Source organism: Tachyglossus aculeatus, chromosome 9, assembly GCF_015852505.1.
Source record: "Tachyglossus aculeatus isolate mTacAcu1 chromosome 9, mTacAcu1.pri, whole genome shotgun sequence".
NCBI lineage: Eukaryota > Metazoa > Chordata > Mammalia > Monotremata > Tachyglossidae > Tachyglossus > Tachyglossus aculeatus.
Window position 1 is genome coordinate 20,225,939 of NC_052074.1, and position 27,055 is coordinate 20,252,993.

The 27,055-nt window shown below is 40.3% G+C and overlaps 1 protein-coding gene across 2 annotated transcripts in view; it reads left to right on the forward strand.

Moving 5' to 3' along the window:
• MACROD2 (mono-ADP ribosylhydrolase 2) overlaps positions 1–27,055 on the forward strand; it is a 1,236,128-nt gene that overhangs the window by 1,128,940 nt on the left and 80,133 nt on the right. For both annotated transcript variants that reach the window (XM_038750842.1, XM_038750843.1), the window contains exons 10-11: positions 4,788–4,832; positions 11,763–11,843. In XM_038750842.1, coding sequence (XP_038606770.1) covers positions 4,788–4,832; positions 11,763–11,843 — 126 coding nt within the window. The remainder of the gene's footprint in view (positions 1–4,787; positions 4,833–11,762; positions 11,844–27,055) is intronic.

Genomic DNA, 27,055 nt, shown 5'->3' on the forward strand with positions numbered 1-27,055 from the left:
ATAGATGCTCTACTTACATAAGATGGAAATGACCCTGATGGAAAACATTCCAACTGGAATCTAGACAGGGATTTGAAATCTTAACAGGGTTTAGAATTATGACCACAAAAATAAGCAACTGCCACTGGAGTGGCACCATCAGGAAGCCAGGAGAGGAACAGAGAAAAGTTAATGCCGCAGAAGTTCCCTTTTCTAGGTCAGTTGGTGGCAGGAGAAGTAAAAAGCCACGGTTTACTGCCCTCCGGGTGCCTGGATCTAGTCTATATGTTATCACTTCAATGTAGAAAGTATTAGCAAGCCCCAGGGTTTCGACGGGGAAAGAGTGAGGGAAAGGGAAAAAAATGATCTTATGATATGTAAAGTGTTTTTCATGGTATTTAGGAGACATGCAGCAGGGAAACCGCACTTGCCTAGAATCCCCCTCCCCTCTTCATTTTCTAGAGCTAAATCAAAATATGGACATGGAATTCAGAAAAGCACCATGGCTTAGTGGGAATAGCATGGACTTGGGAGTCAGAGGAAGTGGGTTCTAATCCCGGCTCTACCACTTGTCTACTGTGTGACCTTGAGCAAGCCACTTAACTTCTCTGTGCCTCAGTTAGCTCATCTGTAAAATGGGGATTAAGACAGTGAGCCCTGCATGGGACAACCTGATTACCTTGTTCCTACCCCAGCACTTAAAACAGTGCTTGGCACATAGTAAATGTTTAACAAATGCCATCATTATTATTATTTTTATTATTATTAATTCAGAATAAAGAGCCAGCAGAGGGGAGACTTGCCTTCTTTGTGCCCTTCTGGTGCCTAATCCTGAGCATGAGTGTGAGGAAAAAAATTACTTCATGCTTATTACATATAAATGCACTGTCCACATGATTTTCATTCTCATTGGTATGCAGTTTAGTGAGGGGGGAAAAAAAGTATTACTTTCAGACCACCTGTCAGAATTTGCGGATTCTTTGTAATGGGAGTAAAGATCAGTTTTGAGTGGAAATTGTATTTTGATCATAAGATCAATGCATCTGAAGGGGACCCCTCAAGATCAATTGGTCGTTCCCCTGGCTCCAGCTGAATCACTAAATAATCCTGGATGAAATGTTGTCCGTTTGCTTTTTAAAGATTTTCTAGAATGGGTAAATTAACAGGAGGCAAATGGGCAATGATCGCACTGGAGGCTCATTCTTGGTCTTGACTTTAAGCCTGTGGACCTGACCCAGAAAAGATCACTTTCTTTCCAAACAGAATAAGTTTTAGCTCCCACTCCTTTGAGGTTTATTAGGCTCATTATCCAATCTCTTCCTGATGCACCAGGATTCTTTTAACAAATAAAAGAGCCTGGAGAAAAACTGCCTTCAATGCCTGAATTGCACATTTTGTAGAAATGGTACATTTAGTTTATAGAATGCATTCTCACAAATGGAAAGGGGCTGGTTTTTTTTAAAAAAGTAAAAGCATATATATTGCGGAGATGCAGTGCATTCATATATATGCAATCTGTACCTCGCATTGTATGCTCAGAATTCTACAAAACATGCCATTGCCAATGAGGTATAAATAAGATGCTTCTCTTCTTAGGGAATTGGGGCTAACCGTCTCTACTCAATAGACTTCAAAAGATCCAGATAGATTTTTGCCTTCAGTGAAATTCTAGTGGAGTGTTGCTGTATCCAAGCAATGTGAGAATGGAAACAAGCAGCCTGCAGATATAAAACAATCTGGTTCCGCTATAATGTTGAGATGTGTTGGGATGGGTTATGAGTTTAAAAAAATACCAAAATAAGAAAGAAGTGGGGAGTGAGATTTGTCTACGTAAAATTTCATCTTGTTGGAAAGTACATGGCAAACAAAGATTATAAATTGGGACGCTACAATTCCAGGGAAAATATTATTCTTCCATAGTGAGCCCCATAAAGTGAGTTTTAGAGCCAGTTGGATTCCATACAGTCTGATTTGGGTTCTTAGGTAAAAAATTTAAGCATTTAAATTTATAGAATGCATTTCCCAAAAATAAAAGAATACTGTTTTTTTTTTTACAATGACATAGATCTATATGTGGCAGAGATAACATGCTCTCAGATTCAATAAGTAAGGTTGATGGTGGTGTAGTACTCATTTGCTCTCAAAGACTTCAACTGCCATCTCTATGCAGAAGTCTCCAAAATCTACCCTTACTCTGTCTCTGCAGTTACACTTTTCTTCCTGCTTTCAGGACCTCTCTCTGAATTTTCCTGTGGACACCTCAAAGTCAACATTTCCAAAACAAAGCTCATTGTCCCATCCAAACCCTGTTCCCCCACTCCCAGACTTTCCCATCACTGTAAACAGCACCATTATCCTTCCTGTCTCACACGCCCTTAACCTTGGCATTATCCTCAACTCTTCTCTCTGTCATTCACCCCACACACACAATCTGTCACCAAATCCTGTTGGCTCTACCTTCGCAATGTCCCTGGACTCCTCCCTTTCATCTCCATCCAAACTGCTACCATGCTGACCAACCACCAAACTCCGCCACTTGTCTGCTATGTGATCTTGGGCAAGTCACTTGAGTTCTCTGTGCCTCAGTTACTCCATCTGTTAAGTGGGAATTAAGACTGTGAGCCCCACCTGGAGCAATCTGATTACCTTATATCTACCCCAGTGCTTAGAAGAGTGCTTGGCACATAGTAAGCACTTAATAAATACCATTATTATTATTACTATTATCCCCCTTTCACTATTAAATCAGCTTCCTCACTGATCTCCCTGCTTCCTCTGTGTTCCCTCTTCAGTCCGTACTTCACTGTACTGCCTGGATCATTTTTCCCAGTAAAGCACACAGGCTGTGCCTCCTCAGAAACTTCCATTGGTCATCTATCCATCTCCATATAAAGCAGAAACTCCTTACCATCTACTTTAAATCACTCAATCAGCTCTCCCACTCAACTTACCTTGCTGATATCTTACCCTACTACACACTTCACCCCTCATACCAACCTACCCACAGTACCTCAGTCTCATCTGTCAGCGTGGCTCAGTGGAAAGAGCACGGGCTTTGGAGTCAGAGGGCATGGGTTCAAATCCCAGCTCCACCAAGTGTCAGCTGTGTGACTTTGAGCAAATCACTTAACTTCTCTGAGCCTCAGTTCCCTCATCTGTAAAATGGGGATGAAGACTGTGAGCCCCCCGTGGGACAATCTGATCACCTTGTAACCTCCCCAGTGCTTAGAACATTGCATTGCACAAAGTAAGCGCTTAATAAATGCCATCATTGTTATTATTATTATCTGTCTTGTGGCTGATCCCTTGTCCAAGTCTTCCCTCTGCCCTGGGTCCCTCACCCTTCATACCCGACAAACCATCACTCTCCTCCCCTTCAAAATCTTAACAAAAGCATGTCTCCTCCAGGTTGCCTAGTCAGGGCAGGACTAGGCCCTCACTTTCCTGTCTGTCTCCTTGTTCAGTTCATGTCAGTGTGGAACAACCCTAACCTTTCAGGTAGAAAAAAATGTTCATTGAGAGTTCTGGGATGAGAGTGGGCATATTAATGGAACTCTGTACTCACTCATTGTGATCCCCACTCAGAGGTCTCCCTGCAGCCCCTGAGATCAACATGCTCACCTCTTAAAGGACTGCAGTTTTTGAACTGGCGTCCAGTTAGTTTCCTTGCCCTGTCTCCAGCTTTCTCACTTGTGCCCAACCCATTGGTGTGGACTGAATTTGATATGAAGTGGATTTGATTCATTAGTTAGCACCTCCTCTATGCTTTCCAAAACAAAAACACTGTACATTATTATTGCAGCACTTTGTCTCTACGACATTGTCATTTCAGTAGAGACTATGCAGAATTGTTGGGGGAAACGAGAAGATTTGATTTGGGGTTGAATTTTTATATTAGAGACTTTTCAATCAATCAATCATATTTATTGAGCGCTTACTGTGTGCACAGCACTGTACTAAGCGCTTGGGAAGTACAAGTTGGCAACATATAGAGACAGTCCCTACCCAACAGTGGGCTCACAGTCTAAAAAACAGAATTCAAAAAAAATTATTTCACAAAATTCCTTAAATATCTGTAAGATTTGATTTAAAAAGTTGCTTGATAAGATATTTTTTGTATGGGAGAATCTTTTCATTAAAAACCTTTTCATTAAATAGTGGACGAATCAGAAAGTGTGCTACATTACTAAGCTTGCAGCGGTCTTGAAGAACTTTTTATCTTAACCAAGAGGGACCAAGATTTAGATGGTGTTTTTTTCCCATTTAATTGAGGGTCAGTCACTCCTATGAGGGTGCATCTACATGGTTGATGTACCCAAATAAGTGAATTAATTCCTTTTCTTGTGGGAATTCAGATATTTTCATCTCCAATTATAATTGCATATCTTGCTTATGCTTGTAATCTTACTTAGTAAATAGCATCCAGAACAGTGCCATGAATACATTAGGGAATGAATTTCAAAATTTATTTTCAACTGAATAGACTTAAGAATCAAATGAAAAGGTCCTTATTTCCCAAATACATGAGGCTGTCACAATTATCTGTTAATGATATATTTGCTAGCCCCTAATGTCAAAATATATTAGAACCCGGAAATAAAAGCCAGTACATATCCTAATTCTTTTTTTCATTTTCCTTTGATGCTCCATTTTTCCCTTGAATCCAGTATTAAGATTTGGGCAGCAGACAATCAAATATTGGATCAAAGTAGCTGTCTTCTGCTGAGTTTATAATCTCTCCTCCAGGGTCAAGATTACATTACATTAAGCTTTATGGCTTTTGTAATTGTTGCCAATTTTCTTGACAGATGATGATAATGAAGATGACGATGCACCAATGAATGAAAATTCAGGTCTGTAGATATGTGATTTTCCTTTATTTGGTGTTGAAAATGTTTTTCCCGTAGGGAGCAATGTCCTGAGTATTTTATGTTATACAATTTAATAATAATGATGATAATAGTTGTGGTATTTGTTAAGTGATTCCTATATGCAATGCACAGTACTAAGTGCTGGAATTAATAAAAGATAATTGGGTTGAACACTATCCCTCTCCCACATGGGGCTCACAGTCCAAGGGGAATGTAGAATCCCCATTTTACAAATGAGGAAATAGAGGCACAGAAACTTAAGTGAATTGCCCAAAGTCACACTGCAGGTATGTGGCAGAGCTAGGATTAGAACCCAGGTCCTCTGAATCCCAGGTTCATGCTCTTTCACTTGGCCATGCTACTTCGCTTTTAAAATAATATCGATGTTTGTATTTTTAAAATGTGGGAGCTTAAGATAACATCCGGTGATTGTCACATGACAGTTATTTGTATTGAAGCAAAGAATGGTTATTAGTTCAAAATGGAGGGGTAAAAAAATAACTTCAGTTCTTGGTATCCCAGTAATAATTCTTTAATTCACCCAAATTAGGGTCTGGTGAAGTGCTTCCTTCCTAAGAAGCTTCTCTTGGCCCCATTCCCTGAGACCGTTGAATCACTAGGGAGCCTAAGAAATGTTAGCTGCCATTTGGTCCATACCATGATGTACTATGGTCCAAATGACACTCCAAGCTGGGCGCAGGTAGATAATAGGCCATCTGTCTGAGAGCTGTCTCTTCCTCGTTTGAGGATCAGAGATTTCTGTTCGTTCAACAAGAAACACTCACTTGGGAGCAAGTTTTCACTCTCTGTTCATTCCATCCTCTGACTTAGTTGCTGCAAGTATTCTGCTTTGTTGTTTCAACTGCTTATGATTGCTCACTCTTATCTCCTTTTAGTTATTATTACTATTATTATTATTACAAATGATGAGTGTTTACTTTTCAGGGGTGGAGTTTTAGGGCTTAAATAAGGAGTGGCAAAAATAAGGAGTGGCAACGGAGATTCTTTAAAGAAATATGCATGCTTGTGACCTGCTTTTAGCGATGAAGATTTAATCTCTGGGCTATATTTTGAACAATATCTTTATCTGCACACACCCAAGACAGTTCATTTAATTCAAACCAACTCCATTTAATGCATTATGGCCTTAATGAGCCTATTGCAAATAGGTCATGCTGTGAATAGATGCATAGATTAGATTCCAACAACCTGCTGTGGTAGGTGCCATTATAACTCCTACTGCCACTGTGAAGTATCCTTGAGATATCCTTGAGCTGTAGGGAATTAGTGCCCTTTTGACCAATAAGTGTAAGAATCTTATATTGCTAAGGATCATTTGCATAAGTGTCATAAACATGCATATTGGTGTCAAGGGGAGTTCTTTCATGCTAATGCAGAAGCATATTTTAAGGAAATAATTTAAGAAGTCATTTTATTTCAGTAAGGTTGTACATAATATATTTATTTTTTCATCATTTTTAGTCACGAATCATTTTTAGTCACATTCAACTTTCCTGGAGGTCATAACTTAAGCAGCTGGTATCGGCCATTGGACCTGTTGTCCTTGGTCCTAGGATCCTGGGTAACTTATGTGTGCACAGAATGCTTCTCACTGCAGGTCCCTAATGTTTTGCTTTTGAATACTTGAGGATGTGTAGTTCATTTCCATTCCATTACGGTTTGCTCCCGCCTGAGGAAACCAAAAGTACATCAACCAGGGTGTCTCCATGCTAGAGGGTAGCCTGCTCTGGTGATGCTCTCTATTTTGAGTTTGCAGTATCTCCATAGTCCAGAACAGGTGGCTTGTAGAACAAATGCGGACCAATTTGCTGGGGAGTACAGCCCATGTGATTGTGGAGTGTGTTCCACTGATATTTAGCATTTTTTAACCCATTGAGCTAGCACACATGACCTAGTAGGCCACAAGGGCACAGGTAGAATTGAGATTTCCCTGACTGAATATATTATAGGCCACACTGAGAAGCGGTGGATAGAACAGCCCACTGTTGGGTAGGGACCGTCTCTATATGTTGCCAACTTGTACTACCCAAGCGCTTAGAACAGTGCTCTGCACACCGTAAGCACTCAGTAAATACAATTGAATGAATGAATGAACACTGGCCTGGGAGTCAGAAGGACCAGTTCTGCCACTTGTCTGCTGTATGGCCTTGGGCAAGTCACTTAACTTCTCTGTGCCTCAGTTCCTTCATCTGTAAAATGGGGATTAAGACTGTGAGCCCTATGGGGAACAGGGACTGTGTCCAACCTGAGTAGCTTGTATCTAGCATGTATTACAGTGCCTGGCAAGTAGTAAGCGCTAAACAAATGCCATTAAAAAAATATGCCCCACAAATCTTGAGATTAATTCTGTGTGTTAAATACCAATATTCTTATTGGTTGACCAAAATAGTTCGGTGACTTTTGTATCAATCAATCAATCAATCAATCGTATTTATTGAGCGCTTACTATGTGCAGAGCACTGTACTAAGCGCTTGGGAAGTACAAATTGGCAACACATATGACTTTGTATGAAGTCAATACCCTGTTTTTTCAACTTTTGATTACTGATTGTTATCGACAAGTAGGGTGCAAAATAGGTTAACTCGGTGTAAATCGGCCGCAGGGTTCTTGAACCCAGGGTGGTGATGCAGATAGGAAAAATGACTCGGAGACATGAGTTCAGATAGAGCAGTAAAGAAGGAAAGTGGCTACCTGCCCGTTCACCTCCCTGGGGAGGTACGAGTGACAAGGAGCCCCGATCCCAATATCACTGTGTCTTTTATTGAGTTACAGCAACATGGGAATGGGGCATTTGGGAATTTCAGGAATTGGGACCGACAGGATGTTACAGATTATCTTTCTTCTCCGTTCCCACGCCTTGCATAGATAGGTAATAGGGATGTAAATTCTTGTGCCCTATGGCCTTGCATAGATAGGTAATAGGGATGTAAATTCTCTTCGGATGGGTGTTACTTGTTGATGGCCTTGAAGGCATCTTTTACAGACTTGTTCTCTCAGCCTGCAGAAATGGAGGGTTAACGTCAGCATATACAAAATGAAGTCAGTCATGTCAAGTCCAATGTGGACAACACTGATAAAAATCCATATTTTTGAATACCAGACTTCACTTCACCATTGTGATCGACACGCAAAAAAATGAATGTGGCCACACACATGTGGATTTTGGTATATGTAGTTAGTGTCACTCTGCAACTCTTTGTGTGTTTTAAGAAAAGTCAGTATTAGTGGAATATCCACTGGGTTGGAAGCTCTCAAAAGAGCTCGTAGTTGTGAACAAGTGCTATTTGATCAGGCAGTCACAGTAACCTTAACATGCATTAACCTCTTAGGTGATAATCAATCTGATTGTAATCACTCAGGGTGGTCAGTCACCTCTAAAGCCATGGCCTTGGGCCCACTGGAGAAGCAGCATGGCACAATGGAAAGAGCCCGGGCTTTGGAGTCAGAGGTCATGAGTTCAAATCCTGGCTCTGCCAATTGTCAGCTATGTAACTTTGGGCAAGTCACTTCACTTCTCTGGGCCTCAGTTCCCTCATCTGTAAAGTGGGGATGAACCCTGTGAGCCCCATGTGGGACAACCTGATTACCTTGTACCCCCCAGCACTTAGAACAGTGCTTTGCACATAGTAAGCGCTTAATAAATGTCATTATTATTATTATTACTGCAACTGCCACTCAAGGCCTTGGAACAGCTTTGTCCCTTGCCTTAATAGTTGTTGAAATGCTGGAGCAATGATATCAGGGTCACTAACTGTCAGTAAATCCAATGACAGCCAGTAGAGATGAACTAAAATTGGTCATGTCCAGGAAGCCATATTGCAGTATCAAAAAATATATGCTTGGGGTGTGATTCAGTATACCATTGCTCCAACCTTCACAGGAAGCTGCAGTGAGCAGGTTGTTTCAGTGCTTTTAGTATGAGTTGCCACAGGTACAGCTGTGTGTGTATGTTGCCTGCTTCCTTGTTTTGATGTGTATATATCTATAGTTCTATTTATATTGATGCTTGTTTTCTCGTTTTGATGTCTGTCTCCCCCTTCTAGACTGTAAACCCAGCGTGGGCAAGGATTTTCTCTATTGCTGAATTGTACTTTCCAAGTGCTTGATACAGTGCTCTGCACAGAGTAATAATAATAATAATAATGGCATTTATTAAGCACTTACTATGTGCAAAGCACTGTTCTAAGTGCTAAATCGCTCAATAAATATGATTGAATGAATAAATACATACACATAGATGTGTATATACACACAAAGTGTGATTTTTATATAAATGTATATAAACCTATATATCACCCTTTGTATTCAAAGATGACACCTCTGTAAAATTCATCTGTGAGTGAGTGTGTGGCTTGAAAGGCAAATAAGAATCTTGGCATTTTCCAGTCAGCCAGTCAATTGTGTGAACATGACTGCTGCAGTCAAACAGATAATTTTATTTTAGTTATGTAAGACATGGCCTTACAGGAGGGAGAAGTATTATTTACCACCAAGTGAGTAGGGAATAAGCTAAAATAATGGGATGAAACTGAGAAAAGCTAAATTTGGGTTGAAAAGGAGAAATCTCTCCTAATGAGATGTGTTAGACTGTGGAATCGTCTCTTAAGGGGAAAATAATGGAAGACATAACGGGGGCAGGAGAAAAGATCATTGCTATCAGAAAAGATTGAAAAGCAGAAAGGTTTTTTGCGTTTTCTAACTTTGTGGTTCAATACAGTATGCAGAGATTCCTTTCTGTCTTCAGGGTGAGCTAAATCTGCTAATCTAAAAGCAGCACATACAAAGAAATTTCCTGAGTTCAGTCTCATACATTTGAGCCATTCCTCTGCCTTTGGAAGCATTTGGGTGAACTCTGCACAGTATGCTTTTGATGAGAATGATTTTTGCTCTTCCACTACTGGGTAAATTCTCTTCTGAATGCTCTCCATGAGTGTGAGAGCCAGGCTGTCAGGAAAAGAACTTGCTCTGTAAGTCCTTGCATGGTATTTACGTTTGTGTGACTGATGTCTAGTATAGTACTCTGTCCACAGATACCAGATCCTCACCAGCAAACTAAAATGGAAATGTGGCAATTATTTATCTAATTAAGCAACAAAAATACCCAACAAAGCCGTGAACCCTATTGTGGCCTGTGTTTCGTCTGCTTTGATTGTATCTACCTTAGAGTTCAGTTAGAATGCTTGGTGCACAGTAAGAGCTAAACATGTATGTTCGTCATTATTATTAAATGGGCTTCTGAGTCCTCAGCCACACATCCTGAAACTATACCCATTTTCTGCCTTTCTCCATGACCCGAAGCCAAGGGTCCCAATAGCAGGGCTCAGGTGTGATAAGAACTGACACCACCTGTTACCAATCTCCATTTCAATGCCTTGAAAACAACGCCCAGAACACCTGGCTAATAACAAACTTGCAGTTGACTTCCTCTACATGAACTGCAGTTTAGTGTCTGAGAAACAGAGGGAATGTGTGTGGAGTTCACTTTGGGATTTGGATATGGATATGTGCTCTGTTTTTCCTGAATCCCTTATTGATTTACTGAGGGACCTGGGAAAGTTACTTCACTCCTCTTGAACCACCTTAAAAAGGGAAGGTGAGTATTAGGTTTTCTGCAAGTGGTTTGGGAAACTTGGGCGAGGAGGGCAGTGAATAGAGTGATTGTAGCTGTTAGTTTGCAAGAGCACATTTTTCTTTATAAGTCAAAGAGCTAAATGCACTTCAGCCTCACACGGAGTTGATGCTGTTAATATGTGTTGGCTGTTTTTCAGTCTGGATGCAAGTTTGTTTCTGAGCCCCAGTTCTGAACAAATGCACATCTCTCACACAATTCTTTATCCGGGGGTCTTCAAATCTTTTGTACCTGCCAGTAGGAACTGAAATTGTATACGTTGTGTCCCTATCTGATGGTTAACTATTAGGGAAATGCTGTGGTCTTCCATGTTGTTCAGCAAACAAATACTTCAGACAACACATCTGTGTATAATAAAAACAGAGACTTAAGTGCTTGCACATACTAAGCACTTAACAAATGCCATCATTATTATTATTATTATTAAGGGAAATATGACTGTCCTGTAAGCACCATTCTGCACTTGTCCTTTCCAGTAAATGACACATTACTAGGAGACAGCAGTCAAATAGCCTGCTATGTGACCTCAAACAATTCACTGAGTCTCTCTGTTCCTTAGTTTCCGCATCTGTAATATGAGAAAAATTGAATTTACTGCTTCCCAACCTCACAGTGTTGTGGTGAAAATTAAAATGAGATAATATGAAAGAGCTTTGCAAAAATTTAGAATGTGGTACAAATGCCTGCTGTGTGACCTTGAGTAAATTATTTCACTTCTCAGGGCCTCAGTTCCCTCATCTGTAAAATGGGGATTGAAACTGTGAGCCCCACATGGGACAGGACTGTGGATATAAGCAAATTGGGTTGGCTCTATATCCACCCCAGTGCTTAGTATAGTGCCTAGCACATAATAAGCACTTAACAAATTCCAGAATTATTGTTATTATTACAAATGCAAAGTAGTATTAATAAAAATCATATCCAACGTGAAATAAATGCCTCTTTGAAAGGGAAAATGTTTTGTCAGGAAAAATTCAAAACTAAAAAAATAACAATTTATGTATGCTTGTATATGTGAACTATTGAGGCAGATTAAAACATTGGAGTTATTCAAGCCTGTAGTTTTCACTTGCACTTTTATAGCTGAAATGCTGAAGGCAGTAAAAGTTGACTTTGCAGTCTTCTGGCAGATGATGTTGTAATTAAGTCCCACTATAGTCATAAGTGGAAATATCCTGCAATGAAATCATCACTATATTTAGATATTGGTTTCTGCTGGTAAATATTTAAACAAAGATATATTAAATCTTCATATTTGCAGAGGGATCGGAACAAAAGGATCTCTCACCTTCCAAAAGGAGCAAAGCAGAGAAACCTGAATGTTCAAAAGATTCCAGTGAAGGTAAGACATGCTCGTTATTTAAAAATATCCATCATTGTTCCATTATGAGAAGAAATGTGGTTTATCTTAAATTTTATAATTATGCTGTATACTTTCATTTTCAAGTATGCCAGTGTCCAAGATTTCAGAACGTTTAATTTTATCCTTTACTAATGTGATTGTGACTGACTCTAATATGAGGATGAAATTCAGATGCAGATTTATTTTGTTGTCAAGGTAAAAGCCAAATTTAAGAAGTCATTTTCATGAGATGATGGATTTTCTATTTTCTGCAAAGTGGAAAATTGTATGTTGTGCTTGTGCATAACATGTTCTGAAAGTTTTTGGTGGTTAGGGTCAGGATCAATACCAGTTGTCTAGCGACTGGGCTATTGGTTTATTGAGATAATTTGTTTTTCATCTGAACATGTTCAAAGTCTCCCTGGAATCAAGCCACAGCAATAGGGATAAGAAGAAAGTATAATGACAGAAAACCTTCTTACTTCCTAAAATGATTATCACTTCTTAGAAGTCAATGTGTATTGATCAGGCAGTTCATAGTTAGGCCAATCTCTTGGTGAGAGGAGAGTAAACTGCTTATTTTTTGGATAAAAAAATTTGTGGAAGCGCTTTAGTGCATTAACTCCCATATTACTAAGTCAGTGAAAGTTCTGGAAGAGCCAGTTTTCTCAGAGATAAATGCAAAAATGGAGCGATTGTTTCTTCTTTTCAATGGTATGACTAAATGTGTTATATGTTCCAGTTTCCTCATGTCAGTCCCGGGCTCTTTCCATCAGCCCATGCTTCTTTTTCCAGTGGAAAAGGGAATCCCCAACTCTAGAGAAGCAGTGTGGCTCGGTGGAAAGAGCACAGGCTTTGGAGTCAGAGGTCATGGGTTCAAATCCCAGCTCCATCAATTGTCAGCTGTGTGACTTTGGGCAAGTCACTTAACTTCTCTGTGCCTCAGTTACCTCATCTGTAAAAGGGGATTAAGACTATGAGCCCCCCGTGGGACAACCTGATCACCTTGTAACCTCCCCAGCACTTAGAACAGTGCTTTGCACATAGTAAGCACTTAATAAATGCTATTATTATTATTATTTGCCCTTCACTTCTGAGGAGTGGGGTGGCTTTAATGGCAGTTCCTCTCTGAGCAGGGTAGACTTTTGTATAAAGAGATTTGCAGATTGGTAAATAGAGGTCATACCAGTCACACTCCAGAAACTATTAAATTTACACTATCTAATTAATTCAATGTTAATACTGTGCCCAACCTGATTATCTCACACCCACCCCAGCGCTTAGTACAGTGTTTGCAGATTAGTGCTTAATACATACTACTTATTATTAAAAAGGCTTGATGTAAATGACCCTTTCATAGGGAAAGTGACCAATGTTTGTTTTCCCACCCAAAGCACATCAAAATTCAAAGCCTTAGTGTAGCCAATCTTTTACTCTTTCAGATTATTTCTGTATGGACAATAGGTTGAAGATTGACTCATTTTTGGTAGCAATAACATTTATTAGCAAGGAAGTTCTATCCATTTCCCTTTTCCAAAATGAAATGACTTCATTCTCTAAGCAAGGAACTGTATAAATGAGATTGCTGTTGCATCTCAAATACTTCAAGTGAAAGATGTTGTCATCTTTTTGTCTTCATGACTCATGCCAGGTCTGCATTCAGTGTATGTTCCGGGAAAAATCTGTGATTAACACTGTGCCGAATAGTAACTGGTACCAACCTGTTTTTTTTTTTCCTGTAGAAAAATATATATCTTGTAAAGGGGAGGTTAAAAAAAATAGTGTTCCAGAAATATCACATATTTACAAACAAGAAAAGGGAGAGGAGGTCAACAGTCCATTCAAATTAGAGAAAACACTACTAGGAAAAGATAAATGGGAGAGGATGATGCCCTCTCCCTCTACTTAACATTTAACAGTGTTCAGGGTCACTTTACTCTCATCCTGACAGACCTCTGAATCAATGTCATTCAGCATTGCACAGCATTGCCCAGTGTGAGGTACAGCTGGCAACCCATAGATGATACTTTTATTTGTACATATCTATTCTATTTATTTTATTTTGTTAGTATGTTTGGTTTTGTTCTCTGTCTCCCCCTTTTAGACTGTGAGCCCACTGTTGGGTAGGGATTGTCTCTATATGTTGCCAATTTGTACTTCCCAAGCGCTAAGTACAGTGCTCTGCACATAGTAAGCGCTCAATAAATACGATTGATGATGATGATACTTGATTGGAGGGTTGAATGTTTTGGCAGCCGACCAGGTCAATGCTCACTCAGCCTGACTGCCTCCTTTCCTCTTCTCCCACTCCCTTCTGTGTCATCCTGACTTGCTCCCTCTATTCATTCCCCTCTCCCAGCCCCACTGCATCTATGTCCATATCTGTATTTATTTACATTTATGTCTATCTCCCCCTCTAGACTGTATGCTAGCTGTGGGCAGGGAATATGTCTGTTATATTGTACACTCCCAAGCCCTCAGTACCATCCTCTACACACACACACACAGTAAGTCGTCAATAAATATGTTTGACTGACTGACTGCTGCAGCAGCAGACTTCTGGAGTGTTCAAAATGTCTCCATTCTGACTTGGCAAGCTGCACTCTGAAGGACTTCTCCCTGTCACTGCCTGACAGGCTCCTAAAATGATGGCACACACTGGAAGATGAAAGGAGCAAGTTCCTTTCCTCTAGCTTATTATGAGCCCTTGATTGAATAATTTTAAGAATTAGAGGTCCAGACCATTAATCCAAAAAGCAGAGGTTGAACATAAAATGATATGGCCTTTCTCTGCTGGACATAGTTGTTCACGCTTCTGTTAAATTCTAGTTAAGAGCTTGGGTGCGAAATCATATTATTTTTCTTGGAAGTAGTTCTGTTGGAAGGACTTAAAACTGAATCTCTTTTGAATCAATTGGAATCATCTCAGTTCAGTTTGTTGTATAAACTGGCATGGTCTAATAGAAAGATTGTGGAAGTAGGAGTCAGAAGACACTGGTTCTAATCTGTTGCCCAATTGCAATAACAATAATAATAATAATGTTGGTATTTGTTAAGTGCTTACTATGTGCCAAGCACTGTTCTAAGCGCTTGGGAGGTTACAAGGTGAACAGGTTGTCCCACGTGGGGCTCCCAGTCTTAATCCCCATGTTACAGATGAGGTAACTGAGGCCCAGAGAAGTTGTGACTTGCCCAAAGTCACACAGCTGACAAGTGGCGGATCCAGGATTAGAACCCATGACCTCTGACTCCCAAGCCCGTGCTCTTTCCACTGAGCCACACTGCTTGTACTTTCCAAGTGCTTAGTACAGTGCTCTGCACACAGTAGTAAGCGCTCAATAAATACGATTGATTGAATGAATGAATGAATACATCTGTACCACTGGCCTGTTGTGTGACCTTGGGCAAATTACTTAATCACTCTGTTCTTCAGTTTCCTCATTTGGAAAATGAGGATAAGAGGATAAGATACCTGGTCTCCTGACTCTGAAATTTTGAGCTCCGTGTGAGGCAGGGATTGTGTTGGATTATTTTATATACTCAAGCACTTAGCAATGCTTGACATGTAGGAAGCACTTAGTCAATACCATAATTCATTAATCTTGGATGGCAGCATAACTAACATGACAGCCAAATAATTGAATGGTCACAAAGCTGAAATAGCCTGAGATCTGTGAGTTTTAACCTCTAGCGTGGATTTTTCTAAGGACCCAAGGCCAATACAATTTGGGTCCTTAGATCACTGATGTAGAATATTAACAATATGGCCCATAGGATTTTCCTTGCCATATTCAGTAATCGACTCTATAGTGCTTAGGGCTATGTAGACTGCGGTTCAGATTTGTGAGTCAGTGTAATGGAAAAATTAATCCATGCAGTCATTGAAAAAACTAAGCTAGTTTCAGTAATAGTAAGCTCTTCACTGTGGGCAAAGCATTGAACTAAAAGACTGGCAGAAAATTCACCAGTGGGAATTAGGCACAGTCCCTATCCATCATGGGGCTCACAATCTAAAAATCAAATCACTCTTAATCCCCATTTTACAGATAAGGGAACTGAGGCCCCAGAGAAGTGAAGTGACTTGCCAAAGGTCGCATAGCAGACAAGCGGCAGAGGTGAAATTTGAACCCAGGTCCTCTGACCCCAGGCCCAAGCTCTTTCCACTAAGCCACACTGCTGCTTCTGCTTTTCCTGTTGCTGCACATGTGCACCTGACTCCTCTCTACTAGGAAGGAATTCCTTGCAGATACTTATAGCATCCATCAATTAAAAACATCTTGGAATCAGGCTGGGAATTCTGTTCTTCCCATGTTGTGGGGGTAATGGCTGACATTAATCTGTGGATGGACAGCCTTGGTTTACACTTTGGAGAAGATTCATTCACCAGACCACACACAGGTAGGGCAGCACTGCATTTGAATTCTGCTCCCAGTTGCTACTGAGGAAAAGAATCAATCAATCAATCATATTTATTGAGCGCTTACTGTGTGCAGAGCACTGTACTAAGCACTTGGGAAGTACAAGTTGGCAACATATAGAGACAGTCCCTACCCAACAGTGGGCTCACAGTCTAGAAGGGGGAGACAGAGAACAAAACCAAACATATTAACAAAGTAAAATAAATAGAATAAATATGTACTAGTAAAATAAATAAATAGAGTAATAAATATGTACAAACATATATACATATATACAGGTGAAAGAATAACCATCCTTCACTGTGGAAGTTGCCTTTCTGCCACAATACTCTCTTGCCCCCATGCAGTAGAAGCAGCAAAGCTTAGGAGAAAGAGCATGGGCCTACAAGTCAGAGAACCTTGCTTCTTATCCCAGCTCTGCCACTTGCCTGCTCTGTGACCTTAAGCAAGTCTCTTAACTTCTCTATGCCTGAGTTTCCTCAACTAAAATGGGAATGAAATGCCTGTTCTCCCTCCCTCCTGCTTCGACTTTGAGCCCTGTGTGGGACAGGAACTGTGCCCAATATGTTTAACTTATATCTACCCTAGTGCTTAGAACAGCGCTTGGTAGTGAGCACTTTACAAATAACATAATTAGCCATAATTAACAGAATTCCCAGTGAACCTTCGGAAGACCACACAATGTTTTTTCCCTCAATTTTCCTGAACCCCTGCTGAGAGGCCCAGGATTCTTATCAGAGCCTCAGGAGATACCAAACTGACCAGGTGCTTTGGAGAGAGCAGAGTGCTCTTGTCATCTGGTGGTCTTGCCTTTGCTAGCAATAACTGTGGTATTAGTTAAGCACTTACACGCACTGTACTTTAGCACAGGGGTGGATACGACACAGTCCCTGTATCATGTGGGGCTCATAGTCTCAATCCCCATTTTACAGATGAGGGAACTGAGGCACGGAGAAGTTAAGTGGCTTACCCAAGGTCACACAGCAGACAAGTGTGTGACCCATGACCTTCTGGCTCCCAGGCCCGTGCTATATCTACTATGCCAAGCTGATTCTCTTGGCTTACTATGTGGCAAGCACTGTTCTAAGCACTGGGATAGATATAAGGTAATCAGGTTGTCCCACATGGGGCTCACAGTCTCAATCCCCATTTTACAGATGAGGTAGCTGAGGCACAGAGAAGTGACTTGCCCAAGCCCACACAGCAGACTTAGAACCCATGACCTTCTGACGCCCAGGCCTGTGCTCTATCCACTGTACCATGCAGATATTCTGAAATAAGAACAGGAATGACTAGAAACCAGAGACTGTACTGAGGCCAGAGCAGGAATGGTCTCTGAGCTCCCATCCTCGTGTCTCTCCCCACTTCAATCTATACTTCACACTGCTGTCTGGATCATCTTTGTGCAGAAATGCTCTGGGCACGTTACTCCCCTCCTCAAAAATCTCCAGTGGCTACCAGTCAACCTATGCATCAGGCAAAAACTCCTCACTCTCGGCTTCAAGGCTCTCCATCACCTCGCCCCCTCCTACCTCACCTCCCTGCTTTCCTTCTATAACCCAGCCCACACCCTTCATTCCTCTGCCACTAACCTCCTCACTGTGCCTCATTCTCTCCTGTCCCGCCGTCAGCCCCCGGCCCATGTTCTCCCCCTGGCCTGGAATGCCCTCCCTCCGCACATCCGCCAAGCTAGCTCTCTTCCTCCCTTTAAAGCCCTACTGAGAGCTCACCTCCTCCAGGATGCCTTCCCAGACTGAGCCCCCTCCTTCCTCTCCCCCTCCCCACCCCCCGCCTTACCTCCTTCCCCTCCCCACAGCACCTGTATGTATGTTGTACAGATTTATTACTCTCTTTTACTTGTACATATTTACTATTCTATTTATTTTATTTTGTTAATATGTTTTGTTGTCTGTCTCCCCCTTCTAGACTGTGAGCCCGCTGTTGGGTAGGGACCATCTGTATATGTTGCCAACTTGTACTTCCCAAGCGCTTAGTACAGTGCTGTGCACACAGTAAGCATTCAATAAATACTATTGAATGAATGAATGGAGAGGAACTCCTGACAAAGTATACCTCGATGCAGGTCCACAAGTCCCCCTTTCAATTTGCTCTAGACCTGGGTTTATTTAACTCAAATGACATTAGTTTTGATACTACAGGACTACTTGAGGGATGATCTTAAGCCTCCTTCAGCACCAATTTTCCTTCTAGATTTTACCTTGCCTTTCTTTCTAAAGCAAATGAGTGGGATTTTTGTACTCAGAAAATGTTTTAATCCCAGAGGGATAGAAAAATTATTTCCCCACCAAAATGGTACAACAACCTGTAAAGAAAAAAATCATTAAATAGAATTGGCCCAGGGTGCTAGGTGAGTCAAGTGAAATTATGTGCCATTTCTCTTTAAAAGAAACTTCTTTACTGATTATGGAAAAACATGTTGTCGCATTTCTTTTAACATCCTCTCCCTACCACCCAAACATCCATCCACAGATGACAGCCTGTAAAACCATTCCATCGAGTTCAATAATATCTTTGGAGCAATATTTTTTTTTCCTCACATCCAACTGCTTCATTGGTTTGCAGTGGTACAGCAATATCTCTCCATCATATTGAAAATCTCTATAAAAGATCATGGCAGCTTGACGCATGTCTTAGAATGCCCTATACAATCGTAGAATATTAAATAAGTAGCTGCATGTAGGAAACTTCTTTCCAGTAAATTAAAGATCATTTGACATGTTAATAAAAAGCAATTTCAAACTGTACCTCAAAGAATTAATGGCCTCCAATTATGTTATTAAAATTGTTTTCTTGGTAGATGAACCATGGATGGACTGCCCCAAATATTTACTAAATGGCAGAGTTTCTTTCTACCACTATCACATTTTCTCATGCAGCATATTGTTCAAAAAAAAATTGGACAGAAGGGACATTCTGTCTTTCTGAATGCCTTGCAGTAGTTCGTGCATTACATTCATAAGCCTGCTCTGTAATTTAATTTTTTTGACAAGTGCAGTGAAGGGCAAAATCAGCCAGTCATAATTTTGACTTTGCCATCATTCAAACCTGTTTAGTGTTTGAACAGCCACAAAAAAAATTGATGAGATGAATAAAAGCTTGTGTAATGAGACTGAAATTATTTCATCTCATCCTATGCACCTGAAAAAATAAGGAATTTAGGCAAAAATGCAGGTAGCATAATTGATAAAAAGCAGGATGCCGTTAAAGACAGTGATTCCCTGTTCCTTCATTTAATATCTTTGCATTAAGGACCCAGTCCCAAGCACTTTTAAGAACCACTGAGAACTGGAGCATATTTATTACTCTATTTATTTATTTATTTATTTATTTTACTTGTACATTTCTATCCTACTTATTTTATTTTGTTGGTATGTTTGGTTCTGTTCTCTGTCTCCCCCTTTTAGACTGTGAGCCCACTGTTGGGTAGGGACTGTCTCTATGTGATGCCAATTTGTACTTCCCAAGCGCTTAGTACAGTGCTCTGCACATAGTAAGCGCTCAATAAATACGATTGATTGATTGATTGATTGGAGCACACTGGACTCAATCAAAAAAAACAAAAACAAAAACAAAGCCCTAAATACCATTCTCTTCATACTAATGTGGTACAACACATATTCAGAAGTAATAGCACCATGTAGTATATGCCCATCTTAGAAAGAAAAGTCCTAATAACAGAGAAACCATTTCATTCATTGCTTACTGTACATATTTGATTCAGTGTGATTACATAAAGAAAATGAATGAGAGGGAGAGAGGCTGACCAGAATCACATGGGAGAAATGACAGAGGGAAAAGAAAATCAAGAACAGGTTGAGTACTAAATGGTAGTGTATTATTTTTCTTTTCAAAACAAGAAATAGGGTAGTTTTTTTTTGCAATGTATGATCAATTTGTAATCATACACCTGTATGTCTGTCTCATTCAAAATGACCACGAAAGAGTACAATAGCAACATTTTTCATTTTTATTAGATTTCCCCATCAAAGTCCAGTGAATTTCTTCATCTTTAACTCCACTCACAGTCTTCACAGAAGTTGGCTTAAAGCCTTATAATAAAGGCAACAGAGTCGTCTTGTCCCTTGAAGTAATATGCAGTTTAGCAGAAAGTAACCTCCAGAAGTATTTTAGTATAGAAAATCTTTTTTTATTGGTCAGTACAGATGCCCTTGAGTAATCCATCAGTTTCCAAAATATATAGACCCATTAATCCTAGTTAAGGGCTTATTTCTTTTGAATTTCAAAAATAATGGCAGAGAACTACCAAAGTCAGATATGGAAATCTCTGTATAATTGCAATATCACCTTTTTTATTTCCTGCTAAGTCATTTAAGAATGTCAGAATAGTTCACCTTTATCACTGCTCAACTCCTGCAGTCAGGAGGAAGAGACTGAGATGATCCCTACTGCTTCGGGATAAAAGCCCAAAGTTCCTGACCTTGATCTTGTCTCAGAAAATGCTCTGGGCCTTTGGACAATGTCAGTGGCTGAAGGGGACTTTTCAAACAGAGGCTTCAGGAAGCTGTGATATTAAGAGAAAAATTGAAAACAAGTCAACCTGTCCAAGTGGATAGAACATGGGGCTCAGAGTTAGGGCACCTGGGTTCTAGTCCTGGCTCAGCAATTTGTCTACTGTGTGACCTTGGGCAAATCACTTAGCCTCTCTAGGGCTCAGTCTCCTCATCATAAAGTAGGAATAAAATACTTGTTCTCCCATCCTCTTGTGGGGTAGGACTGTGTTGGATCTGAGAAGCAATATGACCTAGTGTGGCCAAGTGGTTAGAGCAAGGGCCCGGGCATCAGGGGACCTGGGTTCTAATCCTATCTCTGCTGCTTGCCTGCTATGTGATCTCGGGCAAGTCCATTAACTTCTCTGAGCATCAGTTTCTTCCTTAGTAAAATCGGAATTAAATACCAGTTCTTAGACATGAGACCCGTGTGGGACATGAAGTCTGTCCAATCTGCATATATTGCATCTACTCCAGTACCTAATATACTGCTTGGCACATAGGAAGAGCTTAACAAATACCATAATTATTATTACTATTCTGCCTCTACCCCAGTACTTTGCATATTTTTCATATAGTAATTGTTTAAAATGAACATCATCAGCAAGTGCAAGAATAGTACACCATCCCACCTATAGGGAAAAAAAATTACCATTGATAGTCCTTTCTTAAATAAACAGCAATCATATGTGGAATAAAATCATTGGATAAATTGGGCTTAATCAACAAATGGCAATAACCCATAAATCATTTCATGATCACTATCATAGCTTTGCACTTATAAAGTAAGAGGAAGACAGTTTGGATGTACTCAAGAGCTAAGCAGTGGCCTAATTCTTCATCTTCAGCAGCAGCAGCAGCAGCATTGCTCAGAGCACCTACTATGTGGAAAGCACTGTGCTGAGTGATTGAAACCATGCAATAGAAATGTAAGATATAGTTCCTGTTCTCAAGGAGTGTATGATCTAATGGAGGGGATGAAGACTGTGAGCTCTTTGCGTGACAGGGACTGTGTCCAACTTGTTTTGCTTGTATCCACACCAGTGCTTAGTACAGTGCCTGGCACATAGGAAGCACTTTACAAGTACCACAATTATCATTATTATCATACTTAGTTCAGTGCTGGATTGATTGATCATTAAATGATAGGTTGAGGGAGTTCCAGGCATGGATGCCTGCTGGGTTTCATTTAGATAGTATGTCTTAAGACAGTTGCCTACGCAAATCTGTTCCATAAGCACTTAGTACAGTAAGTGCTCAATAAGTATGATAAATTGATTGACTGATCCTCCCACAACACAAGTTCTAATGAGAAGCCCAGGGGAATAAAGAGGAGAGACTAAGTATGCCCTATTTCTCATTGGGCCCCCTGCCTGATTTTCTTTTTGACCAATCCTAATTTCACATAGCCACGGGCCATGGGACTGCACGTGTTTTCATGTCTGACAACCCATCTCTAAAGAATGATTACTACAGTAAATTTGCAAGGATTAAAAAGGTTGTTTTCCACACTTTCAAATTAAATTCTGTAGGTTGGAAAGAGTGTCTATTTTGCCCTAGAGCTTGCTGATGCTGCAAATTAGGGTGAGTTGCAGGTGCCTTATAAAGCCAGGTTAAAAGAGCACAGAGCACATACTTACAGCCCCAGGACACATTCTGTGTGGAAACCCCTAACAAAGAGGTGTAGAAGAGAGCTGGGAGAGGGAAGAGATAAAAGATAGGATAATGATAAGGTATTTTTCAGAGGTATGCCTCAATATCAAGGCGGGGAAGAGCAGAAAGATGAAAGAGGATCAGAAAGGGACCAAAAAATATTTAGTGAGAAAGGGCAAAGTGCATGGGGCTCATCAGGAGAAAGGCATAGAGTTTGTAAAAAATCATTCTACCTTATGTTGTATTTGAGGGGGGGAAGGGGGGTGCGGTCTTAGTCTACAAGAAGGCACTTGATAAACCACATATTAAGTTTATGTTACCAATTTGATATATCAGTCAAGTGATGACTTTGGTCGTTTTCAAGAGTTATATGTCAGAATTTGTGGTCAGGACCGAAAAAGTGAATCCCGTAACTTTTTTCTATCATCCCTCCCTGGGGTTTCTGCCTTTAGGTTTTGGTGATCTCTGTGCCCATGAACCCTGCTCCCCCATTTTACATCTGCTATTGCAACTGATTTATTTTCTGTACAGCTACAGCTTTGTAGCTTTGTACAGCTACAAAGCTGCATGCTCCCACTGGAATTTCTGCTCCAGCTGGTGCTGCCACTATCTTCTCCCCACTTACCATCATCTGACACTTGGCACTTGTAGAGCAGCTAACTTGGGCCAGGATGGGAGAGAGCAGGCAGAGGAGGAAGGGAGTTTGGGGCGGGGGGGCAGGGGGGGGATGAATTTTAGCTGTAAAACTTTTTTACCACTTGCCAAGCAAAGGTTTGAGAGTACAGGTGCAAATGTTCTCTGGAACCTACCCTGAGTACATGGTCAGGAGTCTCTTCATCTAAATCAATCAATTTACCAGTGGTATTTATTGAGCACCTACCATGCATGGAGCACTGTATTGTTATTACTATTGGTATTATTAAGTGTTTACTAGGGAGAAATACAAGCAAATCGGTTTGGATACAGTCCCTGTCCCACATTGGGCTCAGAGTCTTAATTCCCATTTTATAGATGATGTAACTGAGACACAGAGAAGTGAGGTGACTTGCTCAAGGTCACACAGCAGACAAGTGGCAGAGCCAGGAATAGAACCCATGATGTTATGGCTCCCAGGCTCCTGCTCTATCCACTAGACCATGCTGCTTCTCTGTGCTTGGACGAGTAAAAATAGTAAATAGTAAAAATAGTAAATCCTGATGTGTAAGGTTAATTGGGCAATGAGGTCCTGGCTTTCTCATCTTTTATTTATAGCATTTGTTAAACGCTTACTATGTGACCATTATTGTTCCAAGTGATGGAGTAGATACAAGTTAATTAGGTTGGACACAGTCCCTCCCTCCGTGGGGCTCACAGTCTAAGTAGGAGGGAGAACAGTCTCTCTTTTTTTTTTTTGGTGTGTGAATTCATTAGGGGCAAGTGCAAGGTACGGGAGGGCACTTAGGGACAGGAAATAAATGCAAATGCCAACTCTGTTATAACTTCCCGAGGGCTTATTACAGTGCTGTGCACACAGCTCTCAATAAATGCCATTGATTGATTGTTTAAAATGCCAGATGAGAAAGGACTAGCTCCCCACAAGTTCAGAAAAAGGCCTGGATTGATGGCCAATTAAAAGTTGAATATGAGTCAGCAGTGGAATGCTCTGCCAAAATTACAACTTGGTATTGGGTGGTTTAAACGGAAGTTGAGAAGTCATCCTTTTGCTTCATTCTTTGCATTTGTCAGACTACCTATTGGCGTATTATGTCCAGTTTTGTTCTCCACTCCTTAAAAAGCATAGAGAGAAACTAGAGAGAGACCAGAGAAGAGCATCAAAAATGATGAAGGTTGGAAAATGGGTCCTTTGAGAAAAAGTTCAGAACATAAGAAATTGGGGTTGTTTATCTTGGAGAAGACTAAGGAGTGACTTAATCTTTGTCTTCAAATATTGGAAGGTTTTTTATGGGAGGGACACTGATGAGTTGTTTTCCAGTCCACTGAGAACTGAGCAAGAAGAAATTGATTTAAAGCCAAAGAGGTTTTAGTTAGACGAAAGGAAGAACTTTTGAATAACGCTGTCAAGATAAAGGATGGAATCTCCAGAAAGAGGAAAGAGTCATCTGTTCTGTTTCACTTAGCCATTCACAGCCTGGAACAAAGGGCTTGAACCAGATGAAACATGGGCTCCCTCCTGTGATTCCAATAATTAGTGATTCCCAGAATTAGTCTTAAGCAAACTAGAATTTGGGAGAAGGAAGGAACATGACAACATTTGTTCATGAACACCTCAAAGCTTCAATCCTCAGGACCAGTTTCAGACCATGGGGCTCCCCCAACCCCTGTCTATTTTGTGAGACACCATACACAGCATTTTGAGGAGGTTCAGTCTTAGAGTGTTCCTTTAAGGGGAGAGACAAGACAGCTCTCTCATTCAACCGACATATTGAATGTCATCAAATATTGTCAGTTCAACCCTCACAACATCGCTAAAACCTGCCATTTCCTCTCCATCCAAACTGCTACTACATTAATCCACATACTTATCCTATTCTGATAACTGATTACTGCAGCAGCCTCCTTGCTGACCTCCCTTCCTCCTGTCTCTCCCTAAATCAGTCCATTCTGCTGCCTGGATCATTTTTCTACAAAAATGTTCAGTTTATGTTTCCCCGCTCCTCAAGAACCTCTTCAAACAGAAACTCCTTACCATAGGCTTTAAAGCGTTCATTCATTCAAAGCACTCAATCATCTTGCTCCCTTATCTTAACTCACTGTTTTCCTATTTCACCTCAGCCCACACATTTCACTCCTCTACTGCCAACCTGCTTGCCGTGCATCGATTTCATCTGTCTCGCACAGTCCTCTCACTCATGCCCTCCCTCTTTATATCCTACAAACGACTATGTTGCCAACTTGTACTTCCCAAGCGCTTAGTACCGTGCTCTGCACACAGTAAGTGCTCAGTAAATACAATTGATTGATTGATTGATCCCACTCACCATCTTCAAAGCCTTATTAAAAGCACATCTCCTCCAAAAGGCTTATCCCCTACTAAGCCCTCATGTCCTCTTTTCCACCCCCTTCTGAATTACCTCTGCACGTGGATTTTCACCCTTTGTTCACCCCTCCCTCAACCCCACAGCACTTATGTAAGCATCTGTAATTTATTTCCTTATATTAATGTCTGCCTTCCCCTCTAGACTGTAAACTCCTTGTGGTCAGGGTATGTGTCTATTGTTATACTGTACTCTCCCAAGTGCTTAGTAAGTACAGTGTTCTGCACACAGTAGGCACTCAATAAATTGGAATGAATGAATGACTGCTCTGCACCCAGAAAGTGTTCAATAAATACAATATATTGAGTGATTTATGGGTTACCATCTCTCTTTGGGGCAGCTGCAAAATGAAAACTGTGTTTTCCCCCAGCATAAAAAAAATGCCTGGAGGTAAAGAGATGAACTCTTAAAGGGCAAGATTAGCTTCCTCCTTTGGAATGCATAGCACGCCATAGCAGCTTTTGCTATGAGTGGTTTTTTTGTTTGCTTGTTTGTTTTTTTTTTCCATTTCATCATGAATATGTAGAAAGATCCCTACTGGCTAAATCTTCTTTCTGTGTACTCAAAATGTCTGCCACTTTTTCTACTACCACTAATATACAATCAGAGAGTCTTATAGGCCCCTGTGAGTTAACTCTGAAGACTCAGCAAAGGAAAGAAATAAAAATACCGTTTAAAGAAATATACAGTACACTGTTTTTTTCAAAGTTTAAAGGGAATTCTTACCCCTTATCTTGAAAAACTGTCAATTATTTCTCACTGTTGGTCACTGTTGGCCCAGTGTAATAGGTTTCCACCATAAACCTCAGTTCTGGTCAGAGTAGACAGTATATTAAATAAAAATATATATGGTTCACAAGCACAGCCATAAACAGTTCCTCATATATTTATCCTTAAAAGTGCAAGGACTTACTCCTGGTGGTTTGTTTTTTGTTTTTTTTTTTTAAATCTTTATTTCTGCCATGGCTACAAATCATTCCTCTTAAATAAATTGTCTTGCCTATTCCCCCTGAAAAGCACATTTTAAATTAAGATAAAGTACCATAGAAGTGGTCCTTTGGGGAACAAAGGAGCAGTACACATGGCAGTGAAATGTTTCTCCCCATGCAGAGCACAGTAGTTACATTTGAAAGAGGGCTTTAAAACCATTTTTTTTCAAAGTTAGTCGTAAGTCGTTTGCATCATTTTAATTTTTAAGTCTGGTATCTCTTTGGGCAGACAGATTATAGCACTGGTGATACCCAAGGATTTGTTGTACTTTGAGTGGAAGCAAAATCTTGGTTATTGTACTTTTTTAAAAAAAGGTTACCAGACAGTGAGCTTTGCGAAATATGTTATCACCTCTACCTATTTCATCAAATTGTTCCAAAAAATATTTTTTCAGAAATGCATTGTGAAAGTTCAGTATTATCTTTAGAAGCTCTATCAGACATTTTAATTTGCAATTACTAAGCCAGAATGACTGTGCCTCCTTACATAACCTTTGAGTCTTACAAAATTAGTATACAATGTCACCTAATTTTAGGTAAACATCTGAGGTTCTTATTTTCCATTTAGATCTATTTTAACTAAATTTT